The sequence below is a fragment of the Bos indicus genome, chromosome 5 (genome assembly GCF_029378745.1).
Source record: "Bos indicus isolate NIAB-ARS_2022 breed Sahiwal x Tharparkar chromosome 5, NIAB-ARS_B.indTharparkar_mat_pri_1.0, whole genome shotgun sequence".
Classification (NCBI taxonomy): Eukaryota; Metazoa; Chordata; class Mammalia; order Artiodactyla; family Bovidae; genus Bos; species Bos indicus.
In genome coordinates this window covers 1,682,265-1,695,121 of record NC_091764.1, presented here as the reverse complement: position 1 = coordinate 1,695,121, position 12,857 = coordinate 1,682,265, and the positions used below count along the sequence as shown (strand labels likewise).

Genomic DNA, 12,857 nt, shown 5'->3' with positions numbered 1-12,857 from the left:
TAAAAGTTAAGAGCAGCCAACAATCTCAGGTCAATTTTAGGATGAAGAGACTCAGGCTAGGGTATCCCAGAACCGCAAGTTCAAATCCCCTATATCCTGCATCTTGATCAACAGGGACCAAATGTTGCTGACTGCTGGGCCCCCACCTGCCTCTTTCAGGAGTGGATGATGGAATGCAGTCACCCTACAGCTCATAGGCCTAACAGCAGCCTCCATTTGTCCACCGTCCACTTAACTGTAATAATAACAATAATCTCATAGCACATGACATGGATTTTCTTCTGTACCACTGCCCTTATACAGTGATTAAATGACTCTTTATAGTTAAGGAGGTTAAGGCTTACAGACATAGTAATCTAGCCAAGATCAAACAGTAAGTGGCATAGCAGTGCTGGGATTCAGAAACGGTAGCTCTGGAGACCCCACTCTAAACCAACAGGCCTCAGTGCAAAATCTAGTCTACCTAGCACTGAGTTTGGCCTCTGTTTCCTTGTTTGAAACTGAGGGAAGTAAGACAACCGCACAACAGAGTATGAAATGGGACATCTTTGCAAAGCTCCAGGGTCAACGCCTCATATCTAAAGGTACTCAATATAGTTGGTTCACTTCCTCCAGGTGTATAGAAATGAAAAAGATTTCATCACTTCCCTGCAGGGTTGGAAATGGGTCTGGAGATGAAAAACCACATTCTTCCTTATAAATCCATTCACCTCTCAGACAGCAGTTGTGGAAGTAATTTTAATCCTTCATGTTTGTGGAAATCATTGCAAAGTAAAAGCACTCACACCTCACTCCCCATGAAAGATGTTAGAGTCTGGTGCAGAGGTCCTCTCAGTAAGTCACCCCGGTGGCACCGCGTTCCTCTTCCCCAGCTGTGGGAGCCGTGCTATAAGCAGACAGCATTCTACTAAAGCACTGACACACACCTGAAAAACCCACCAAGCCCCAAAAATGGAACGGAGAAAACTTTTCCAAATCCATTTTCCCTTTTGTCTTTCTTAGGAATCCTCAGGCTCCCTTCCTTTCAGCCATTGAGTTGAACTTCAGGTAGAGAGAAACATTTGGCACGAAAATGATTCTCCATGAAGCCTGATGTCTTTTAAATACATACAAGAGTTGTGCATTTAAAATATACTGAGAACTCTATACAGAGCATAACTTTTTAAAAACCCATGTTATTTAATTCTGTTGCTTTTGCTTTCAACTTGTGTATGATACCACCTATGTCAAATGGAAGGGGCTATGCAGATATTTTTTAAGACAACAAAAAAGAAGAAAGCATTGCCTCTTGGGCAGAAATAAAAAAAATATTTAGATTCTCCAAGACAGAGAGACTCTTGAAATCTGTAATGTGACCTTCCTCAGAAACTATTCAAGTCATCTGGGAAATGACCCCATTACGACAAATATTTGGTTTTGTTCTACTTTTCAATTTACCGCTCCATTTCAAAGAAATTAAAGCATCAACAACTGGTGTTTATGCAGGAGTCACAAAGTACCCAAACAGCCACATACATCTCAGTTTCATTCAAAAGCTGGGAAAGCAAATCAATGGAGGATAATGGAATAGGATAAAATTAGCTCAGTCAGGGAGAAAACATATTTGCCTTCTCAGGTGCCTCTTCTCAAATGGGCAGAGAGGGGAAAAAATTAAACCCGGTCCCCCATCACCATAGACCGCATAATTCATCAAGGTGGCCATCTGCCAATGAAATGGATGAGGAAAATGTTGTTAAGCAAAAAAACTTGGAACCCCCGTTAAGTTTTTTTTCTGTTAAGAAAGCATAACTTTTCTCTTTCCTTCTTGCTCCACCTTCTATTTGTTACATTTCCAATTAAGATTCCGCTATCTAAAAATAGGTAACTTGGCACTCACGAGTCCTGTTAGTAATGCAGTCCTTTAAGCTATATTCTGAAACCATGCAGGGTCCATAAATCATGGCTCTTCTCACATGAAATGAGAAATGCTAAGGTCAACTGAAATTTCTGGAAAGGTGGAGAGGTGGAGCCACCCCAGTTATTTTTCTGCAAGTTGCAATAATTGCAAATGCCTCGTAGGAACAACTCAGCATCAGTAATTCTCTAGCTCAAACATAAGCTAAATCATCAAAGCTACCTGTGAGCAGGTAAACCCCAAAATGCACAGTACTGGGTAAGAGACCGGGAAGAGCTTTTGTCTCTGATCATCATTTACAAGCCTTTGGCTGAATCCTGCTGAATCATCTAGCGAAGGGAAAACTGAGACCTCCTAAGAGGTGAGATGCTGGCTTGGAAATCCAATATGTTTATTCCAAGGAAAACCCAGTCCACAATTATGTATCTATTCAACATCTTTAGAAACATGAGTTCTATCCCTGGGTTGGGAAGATCCCCTGGAGGAGGAAATGGCAGCCCACTCCAATATTCTTGCCTAGAGAATCCCATGGACAGAGGAGCCCGGTAGGCTGCAGTCCATGGGGCTGCAGAGTCAGACCCAACTGAGCCACTGAGCACAACAGCTTAGAATGCACAATGCATTGCCGAACCTTAGTCCCAGGGCGTTTCATCTTGACGACTAGGGGTATGTGGGGCTGTAGGTGGGAGGAAGGAAGGTGGTAAAAAAATGCCCGTCTCTGTTTTGATAGGAAGAGGAGCTCAAAGTTATCATAGCTCCATGTTGAATGAAAGCTTTCTCTCTCTTTCTCCCTCTGATGGCGCTGAATAGAATATTCACAAGCTCACCCAAATTGAATGAGCCTGCTGGGCTGGGTGATTGCACTTTTCAAATATGCTAGTTCCCATTTGGGGCTATTTTGTTTTAGAATATTTGTTTAGCTGTGTACTTACACTTTGAGCAAATGAATCATAAAAGGTGCAATTTTGTAAATCAAAAAAATCAAGAAATAGTCTAGCAACTAGAAAAAGCCAGAGAGGGACAAATCCCTGGCAATTGTTTTTCAAGCCTCAACCCAACCATGTTTATTTCCAGCCGTTATATATCCTCCAAGGGTCAGGCTCCGAGCAGGAGGAGAGGAGCTCAGGGCCTGAGACAGAGTGAAGTCGCTGCTCGGGGCAAGGATGCGGCTCTGCCATGCCAGGGCCAGACAGATGTCCCAGGCACCCAGGAGAGACAGCATAGCCTTGCAGTCAGACAGGGCCAGCCGAAGTCCTGGCTTCATAAAGTCTGAAGTGTATTAAGTACACACAAGAACTGTGCATTTCAAACATCTGAGAATTCTGTAAAGAGAAGAATGACTTTTTAAAATGCCAAGTCCCTTACTTCTGTCACTATTATATTCAACTTATCTCAAGGGAAATGCTACAGCCACTTCCAGACCAAAAAGAAAGAGATGTGCCTTCTTGAGCAAAGAAAGACATTTAGATTCTGTAAGGGAGGCACACTTGAAAGTGGTCTTTTTCAGAAACGATTCTGGTCATCTGGGAAACAAACCTAGGATTACAAATATTTGCTTTCGTTCTACTTTTCCATTTACTACTCAGCTTCAGAGAAATTAAAGCATCAACCACGGGTGCTTATCCAGGTGATACTATCAGCTCGTCACCTCTAGTGTGTTTCCTAATGTCTCTGAGCTTCAGTTTCCTTATCTTCAAAATGAGATCGCATACCTATCTCCTTCAAAATGAGACTGCATACCTATCTCGAAGGCTCATTGAGAGTTTACTGGAAGACCATAAGCAGCATGTTTAATTAATACCATGTCCAGCAGATGGCAGGAATTTAACAAAAGGAAGCTAAAACCCCCTGTGCATTACAGCTGAGAAGTCCAGCTTTGGTGAACATTTCTATCACCATCAGTTATTCAGAAATGAATCCAACACAGCCTAGCCTCTATCTGCTCCCTCTGACCTTAGCTGAGATCCACTGGCCTGCAAAGGTATTGCAGAGAGTCAATTTTTCAGACTGAAGAAGCCAGCTGTGTGCATGAGTTACAGGACACAATAGTGTACACACACATATAAACACACCACACACATTTTCTTTTTAAGCTTCTTTAACCTAGTCTATTGTCGGGGCCTGAAATTCCCTAATTCATTCGTTCTTTAAGGTACTTTGTTCATTTTAAAGCTTAACAGATGATTGCATGGAATCAAGGAACCATCAGCTACTCAGCACGTGATAATAATAATCATATCGATCATGGAATCAACCCCAGCTTGTACCAGTCAGCATCTGAGCCCTGAAGCACTGACAATCCTCCCAAACATACAAGGTGGACACTGCGCCCATTTTAAGACACGGGCACTGAGACTAGGGCAGCGCTCATGGCCACAGAGCTTGTAAGTGATGGAACAGGAATTCAAACCCAGTTCTGTTTAGCTCCAAAGCCTATAGGTTCTGTCACATGTTCCACCACACCATGCTACCTCTGCTCTCACAACAACTAGTTCAGCAGATAATGCATTCACACTCACTGTGCCACAGTAGTTGGGGAGGGTCGTAAAGAAATAAAGTTAAACACTAGTTAAATGTATTTGGTAGCCAGCCTCCAAGACAGTAGCCAATGAACCCCAGCTCCTGGCATCGTGACTCTGTAGTCGCCTCTCACAGTGTATCAAAGTTGGGCTCTGAAGCCAACAGAATGCATTAGGAGTACTGGTGAGCCACTTCTGAGGCTGAGTTTTTAAAAGCATGGTAGATTCTGCCTTGTTCTCCTTTGGAAACTTGACTTGGACAAAGCCAGCTACCATATCCGGAGGACTCTCAGGCAGTGCGTTGAAGAGGCCCATGTTGCAAGAAACTGTGGCCTCCGGCCAACAGCCATGTGAGTGACCATATTGGGAGCAAGGCCTCTCAGCCCCAGTCCAGCCTTCAGGTGACTGCCTCCCTGATCAACTACAGCATCATGAGACATCCTAATCCAGATCCACCCAACCGAGCTGCTCTTAACCCCTGTTCCTCAGAAACTTCGTCAGATAATAACTTTGCTGTTTAAAGCTGCCCAAGTTGGGGGTTGTTACTCAGCAATGAATAAAACAGTATAAAAATCTGACAAAAGTCAGGGCTTGAAGAAAGTGTTGGCCAAGGGGAATGACGAACGGTGTTCACCAAAGTGTAATAAAAATATTTAGGTCATGAGGGCAGACGAAAGGGAGAGATGGACTGAAGTGAGAAAAGTACTGTAACGATATCAGCAAATACTTACATCGCAGTTCCTGTGCAACACTCAGAGTGCTGCTGACATATTAGCTCATTTCATCCTTACAGCAACCCCACAGAGCAGAGGTTGAGTTATCTCCATTTCACAGATACAGAAACTGAGGCCCAGAAAACAAACAGTTTGCAGGGGTCACTCAGCTGGTAAGTGGCAAAGCTGGAATTCGCCCAGACAGTCCAGCTCCAATTCCTACACTCTTAGCCGACCCACACACTGCCTCTCAGATCAACAGAGAAACCGAAGAAAGCAACCAAGGCCCTGCCAGGGGGTCAGGGGTCGAAGCGAGCCCCAGAGCTTTCTGGTCTAGACTCTTTCACTGTTGTTTGATAAAGGTAATAGTAAAGTTCAAAGTACAGCAATGCTCCATTGATTTCATTCAATCTTTGAAACACTCCTGGGGGAGAGATGGAAGAAATACTATCATCTCCATTTTACAGGTGAGAAAACGGAGGCTGAGTGATGTTAGGGAATCACTGGGACTCCTGTATTTAAAATCAGAGTTTTCTTGGCAATTTATGGAATTTTCAACTTTAAGCAAATTCTGATATGTTGAAACTCTCTTGTTTACCTTATCTATTGACATTTGCATTTGCTTGTTTACATTTCAGTTTCCATGGACTTAAAAAAGAGAAAAGAAAATCAAAGAGGAAACAGCCCCACGAGAAAAACATGAGATTCATCAGTTCAGTTCAGTTCAGTCGCTCGGTCGTGTCCGACTCTTTGCGACCCCATGAATCGCAGCACGCCAGGCCTCCCTGTCCATCACCAACTCCCGGAGTTCACTCAGACTCACGTCCATCGAGTCAGTGATGCCATCTAGCCATCTCATCCTCTGTTGTCCCCTTCTCCTCCTGCCCCCAATCCCTCCCAATGAGTCAACTCTTTGCATGAGGTGGCCAAAGCACTGGAGTTTCAGCTTTAGCATCATTCCCTCCAAAGAAATCTCAGGGCTGATCTCCTTTAGGATGAACTGGTTGGATCTCCTTGCAGTCCAAGGGACTCTCAAGAGTCTTCTCCAACACCACAGTTCAAAAGCATCAATTCTTTAGCGCTCAGCTTTCTTCACAGTCCAACTGTCACATCCATACATGGCCACTGGAAAAATAGCCTTGACTAGACAGACCTTTGTTGGCAAAATAATGTCTCTGCTTTTGAATATGCCATCTAGATTTGTCATAACTTTCCTTCCAAGGAGTAAGCATCTTTTAATTTTGTGGCTGCAATCACCATCTACAGTGATTTTGGAGCCCCAAAAAATCATATACCTCCTCAATTTCAACCAGAAGAAAGTACATTCACAACAAAGCACAATCACAGTCATATTAAATTAAAGCAAACAGGAGTGGCATGATTAAAGTCAGAGCTCAGGGCCTCTTTTCCAAGAGAATAAGATGGATTGAAAAAAGTACAGCTCCCCCCCACCAAAATTATAATTAAATATACATGCCTATTGTTGAGGAATAATCATTACAATAGCTCCCAAAGAAAGATGTGTTTATATCTAGTCAATTAAATATGTATATTACTGACTTCTCTTCCCCACAGTGTAACAGTCGTGAAGCCTACAGACATGTAGCAGCTAAACACCAGCGTTAAATACAAAGATGCCAATGACACAGAACTGAAGAGTTTCAGACCTGACAGCCCCAGCACCACAGTCAAAATTTTCTCTTCCTCCACATACCATCTGCCACCCCACCGCCATGCACTTCCATTTCCTCTGAAGTACATGTCCGTGTACCTGTCACATTATCTAAGCAGGAGGCTTCTTTTTCTGTTTATGCCAGGATTTCTTTTATTTGGGTGGAGGAGATCAGGGTTTGGGGGACAGGGTGTCTCACAGATGATTTCAGAAACAGTGTATTCCTTCCCCATCCACCGCCTTCCATCTCAGGTTGGCTATGGAGAGTGATATTTGCACTGATGAAGGCTTCCTCTGCTGTTACTGGCCAGGCAATCAGGCCTTCCAGAGCCTCGCGGCCCACCATTCAGGCATGTCTGCAGCAGCCACAGGCCTCCGGGTAATCAGTCCTGTTTCCCGGCAGCTCTGCCAATCAGAAACCCCCTGAGTGGCCCCTATGCACAGCTCTCAGCATGCCGCGCGGCCACACTCCCTTTCCGCTTTATGTCTCATGGCAACACAGACTTTGAGCCTGCTGTTTTTCCATCATCGAGTGGAATTTTTTCATTTCTCTTTGCTTGTGTTGATTCTTTCCCCCTGCTTTATCCTTTCAGGACTATCATAGAAAATATGGTATTCAACACGGATTCCCCAGAGGGCTTCTTTCCCCAGAAATACCTTATTCTGTATTTCGCTTCTTCTCCTTCTCTTCATCTTTTGACACCTCAGACTCCATCCTGCCAATTGCTACGACACCACTAAAATATCTGTGCTCCATCTCCATCTATATTTCTGACCTTCTCAGTGTCTATAAAGCCTGAACGAACTATCGACAGGGAACGGAATTATTTTCCCCATGTTCAAATAGTCCCTAATTTTATTATTACCAAACTATATTTGCAGAAACCTCACTTGCTGAATTTTTTTCAGGACCACCCCAATTTCAAATAATCTGGCTCCTCAGGCCAGTGGTTCCAAGCTTCAGTTTGGAAAAATGCAGTCACAGCATGCTTCCAGAAGCCACTCAAGTGAACTTAAGTAATTATTGTATTGACATCTTTCCCCTTTGCTCACTTGGAAAGCCGATAGCACTAGAAAATACATATTGCAATTAGAAATTGCATCTTTTTTTTCTGTTAAACCAAAAGGAAACCTTCCTTACCGCATGGCACACTGGAGACCATGGCTCAGGCCCACTTGGGATTTGTAAGAACTTGTACCCCAACCCACCAGCACCATCATATGAGCCTGCACACATGCACACACATGCGTAACAGCTAGCCCATATCCATCCTCAAAGTCAGAGAAGCCACAGTGATGACGACATGAAGGGCATTAAGGAACCATCCTTTTCTCTCCACTTCCCTCAAGTCCTAGGCTTGTGTTTCCCACCACTCCCGGCAGGCACTCCCCTCACACCATCCACTTACAAGAAGCACCCGAGGCAACGGGTGATCTTTCTCAGCATCTTGGCAGCTTCCCACACATACCCAAATGGGAATGTGACTGTTTTCTATGAAATTTCTCCATAAAGAGGGAGGCTGTTCAGCATGAAGAGTTATCAGTCTAGGAGCAGCCTTTTAAATGAGAAACTGGAGAGATTTTCTTTCAAGCATTACTTCTCAGGATGTTCAAACTATAGTATTTCCTAAGATGGTACATAAATGGTGCTATTAAGATGGCTAAAGAATGAGCCAGTAGATCAATGGAAGCAGAAGCCAGCCTGAGGAAAGGGAGGGGGTGGATGTAAGAGCAGTAACTGACACCCATGATCACAAACTGCGAGCCACCTTCGTGCTCAGCACAGCATACACACTCTCTCGTAGCCCTGACAGCCCCGGGATGGGCCCTCCTGTCAGACACACTTCCCAGAAGGAGGGCCTGAGGCGCTTACCAGCTAGGGAGCAGGGAGGCTAGAACTCCAACTCCACCTTGTCTGACTCCAAAACTCCAGCTTTGAACCACTTTCTTATTCTTTATGGTCAGCACTGTCCAGGGGGAGAGGGTTACAAGGCCCCTGGATTCCAAACTCTCTTATCCAAACACCCTTTGCTTTGACGCTGTATCCACTGACTAGTGTAATCTGACCTCCCTGGCATCAGGACTGCAGAAGAATGGTTTCTGTCTAGGTAGGTAATGATGAAGAGGCAGTGCCCTGCCTATCTCAGCCTCCTGCACGTTCGGTTACTAGGAGTCAGTCCCCTCCAAACGGGAACCAGATCCTGGACTGCTCCACCTGCATGCAGCCCGTCCAACCTCCAGTTTTTACTTTCATTTTCTGGAGACACCAGGCCTCAATTTCACACTTTAGCTAATGGAAAATGGCAACTGCAAGCTCTTGTTAACACTTTGAGGGCCTCACCCTTCATCATTATAACTATATGCTCTTTTCCACTCCTCTCCAGACAAATATGCTTTCTTTAAGACCATAAAACTCCCCATTATCAGTGCTCCTTGAAACGGGTGGACTCACGTATACCAGTTTCTACTAGTGTCACTACATTGTAAGCCTGTCTTGGTCCAATTTCTGGGGTCCACAAGAAGAAATAACTAATATTTGAGGTAGTCCCTTGATCGTAACTACAGGCTTCCTTGGTGGCTCAGTGGTAAAGAATCCACTGGTCAATGCAGGAGGTGCAGCAACAGCTGTGGGTTGAGAACATGCCCTGGAGAAGGAAATGGTAACCCACTCCAGAGACAGAGGAGCCTGGTGGGCTACAGTCCACAGGGTCACAAAGAGTCAGACATGACTCAGTACGCACACACACACTTGATCCCTATGCTGACAAAATCCTTTATATATATATATATATATATATATATACACATACACACACACACACACATACATACAATTGTTCTTATATATATAATACATTCCATAGAGCATCTGTGTATTAAATACATTTTTGTCTGTCTGTTTTATCTAAAGAAAAAGGCTCTGCCAAGAACTGAGCTTTTACCATGTCCTGGGCAGCTCGTGCCCAAAGGCCTGTCCTGCCTACCCTCTGTCTATGCAGACATGACCAGATTTCACAGGGAGGGTCTGTGAACCAAGGGGACCAATATTAAAGTCATGGCCATCTACCAGGGCCTGATGTGAAAAGGTGCATATTGCCCATCAGAGTCTTCACTGGGCAATCTGACTGGGGGCCCTGGGAGATGGAGCTAACAGCGATGGTGCTGAGGATGCAAGGGCCGTGAGGTCAGGCCCGGGCCAGGGCAAGCCGTGAGCACGCTGCTGCTGCAAGGGGACAAAAAGGCACCGTTGTCTAAAGAGGCTCAAGAACCTGCTTGGAACAGAAGAGTCAGGATGAGAGGAGACACACACGGAAAAGCGTGCCGAAGAGTCCCCGTTTTTCATGCTTATAAGAAAGAGTGAGGGGTGCCTTGGGAGAGGGAAGAGCATCCAAAGCATCAGAGGAGGTTAGAAATGAGCACAGGACCGCCAGCCAGAGGTGTGGGGGGATCCGCTCACTTTGCTCTAAGGACCTGTGTGTCAGATTCCTTTAAATAAAAAAAGGAAACACGGGTACCCTCTAGAACACACGTAATGTCCCGAATTCTCACCAAGGACAAACCTGCCCCACACAACAGTCAAGCCTCTCACCAGCCTCAATGAGAGGAAGAAAGACACTTCCCTACCCGGTATGGATTTACAGTGTGTTCTGTTCACAAGATTCACGTAGCTGATTGAACACCAAAGGAAAGCAGCGACAGCGCGGTGATGGTCTGTGCGTGATTTTTATTAGTGTGAGCAGAAGAAACAGAGGCCTGACGTCCGCTCCATCTTTCCAGGTGTGGCCTGCGGCCACCACCACTCACTGTTGCCAGTCACAAACCTCCTGCCACTGCCACCTGGCCCAGTGCCAAGGCTCTCCAGTTTCACCTCAAGCATAATCCCCGACTGGGGATGAAACTCTTCCAGTTTAGGGACTTCCCTGGTGCTCCAGTGACTAAGACTCTGGGATCCCACGGCAGAGAGCCTGGGTTTGATCCCTAGTCAGGGAAGTAGATCCCACATGCCACAACTAAAGATCCCCGGTCCACACACTGCTGCGAAGACGGAAGATCCCGAGCGCCACAGCTAGGACTTCACGCAGCCAAATAATAAATAACTAAAAAAAACAAAAACGCTCCAGGTTATAGGAAGTTTCCTTTTCCTATAAAACAACCACATCTCTTCTGTGATGGCTGCTTACATGAGCCTTTTCGTCATTCTTGTGGGGTCCTCTACTTTCACTGGGGAAGCTGGACATGGAAGGGAGTTACTAAAAAGTCAAGTCAAAAGTAAAAACAGGAAAAACACATTTCCCAGGCCCTGCAGAGTGTACAGAAATGGCTCCTTGCCTTAGTTGAGCTCTGAGTACCATGGCAAAAATGTAGCACTCGGCATTTGGCCCACAACACGCATTATTTTGCAATTATACCCACATGTCAAATATCCGTGTTGGCATTTAAAGCCTACAGAGTTGGTTAGTGTATAAAATGGTTGATGTCCGCTTTCTGCAAAAGTTAAAAGGGACGGGAAGACAGATCTGTTTAACCCAGCATGTGCTCTACCTAACCCGCCAGCAACAAGTCACAGGAAAGAGTCACACAGGTACTTACTATTTGTAACCCATGGCCACATCCACAAAATACTTTCTTCTCTGTCGATAGACATTGTCTTTAAATCCCTTAAACAGAAAAGAGATGAAGTCATTTAACAGGCTGCCAAAAAAGTTAGTTGCAGAAGGCCTAAAAGAAAATTGCTGTGATGTTTATTGAGTGTCCAATTCAAACGTAATTTTCCCCCTTGGATGACCACCTTGATGACAGAGCAGAAGCAAACTGTACTTACAGTAAAACTTCATTAAATTTGGGCTATCCTAATTTGAGATGCGTGGGAATTCAGACTAAAGTTAACCTCGCCGTAAGTAAGCAGAATGGCTTAGTTAAGCAAATTGATATTGTGAACAATATCCTTTGGTTTTCAAGTATCATTTACATGTAACTGATCTTAATTACAAATTAATCTTATCTGTTCAATAAAACAGATCCCTTTAACATGGCTTTTCAGTGAGTTAACCTAAATTTAATTGCCTTGTGCAAATAACCAGTAAATGTTCATGCATTAAAATTCTATCACTCAGAATAATCATCAAAATCCCAAATTAGGATGAATTAAAGAGGTTTTGCTGTACGTTATGAGTATAGCCACATCGATTATAGTATAGTATAGCATAGTATAATATAGTATAGTATAGCAAAATCTATTACAAGGGATCCAGACACAGGATAGCAAGCTAGCTCCATTTCCCTCTGAGTTCCTATAATTCTGACTAGTTTTCAGCCAAGTTCAAGATTTTACCCATCATCACGCTCTTGGGAAATTAACCATCCTGTCTGTCATTCTCCTATCAAGTGGAATCCTTCTAAGAGGACTTCCTGGTTTACTCAAGAGTCTCTCTTGTCAACAGACTTTCAGTTTCCCTTTCTTTCAGGTACCTTCAGACAATCTTCCCAGGGGTGTTTCTTCAAACAGCTGGAAGCCCAGATGGTATGGTTTCAATTTAACTTCTTACCTCTGCAACCCCTGGAGCCCTGAAGGAAACCCAAGACAGGAGGGCCATTCTGGGCAAGAAGGTCGGGCGAGAAGACAGGCTGCCGGGACCACGGCTCCGGGAGGAGAACCGGGACAGGCCCACAAAGGCCTGAGCCGCCTCTGCCCAGTCGGCATCCACTCAGACACGTTTAAGGGGAAACTTAGCTCATTTTGCTCTCTCTTCCGGCTGAAGGAGAACTGGCTTTGAGGTCAGAAATCTTCACAGGACTGAATGCCGAACAGAAACAAAGAACGTCCACTGCCAAGAGCCTTTCTCTCAGCAATGACAAAAGGTCAGCAACAGAGGGAGACAGTGAGTGCCCTGAGGTCACCCGAAGGCCCTGCAGAAGGGAAGTGCGCCCACCCTCAAGGCTAGCACTCTCTTTTTCGCTATGAATTGGGGGTCTTTAAACTGGAGTTCAAAAGCAGGCTGACAGAGCCTTCAATGTCTATATACAAAATCTGTGATTACAGTTACAAAATTTGTGACCAC

At 44.6% G+C, this 12,857-nt stretch overlaps 1 protein-coding gene across 1 annotated transcript in view; it reads right to left on the bottom strand.

Moving 5' to 3' along the window:
• The window catches only part of TPH2 (tryptophan hydroxylase 2), a 104,107-nt gene that overhangs the window by 80,243 nt on the left and 11,007 nt on the right, over window positions 1-12,857 (bottom strand). The window contains exon 5 of the mRNA XM_019959998.2: window positions 11,389-11,456. Within this exon, the coding sequence (XP_019815557.2) occupies window positions 11,389-11,456 (68 nt within the window). The remainder of the gene's footprint in view (window positions 1-11,388; window positions 11,457-12,857) is intronic.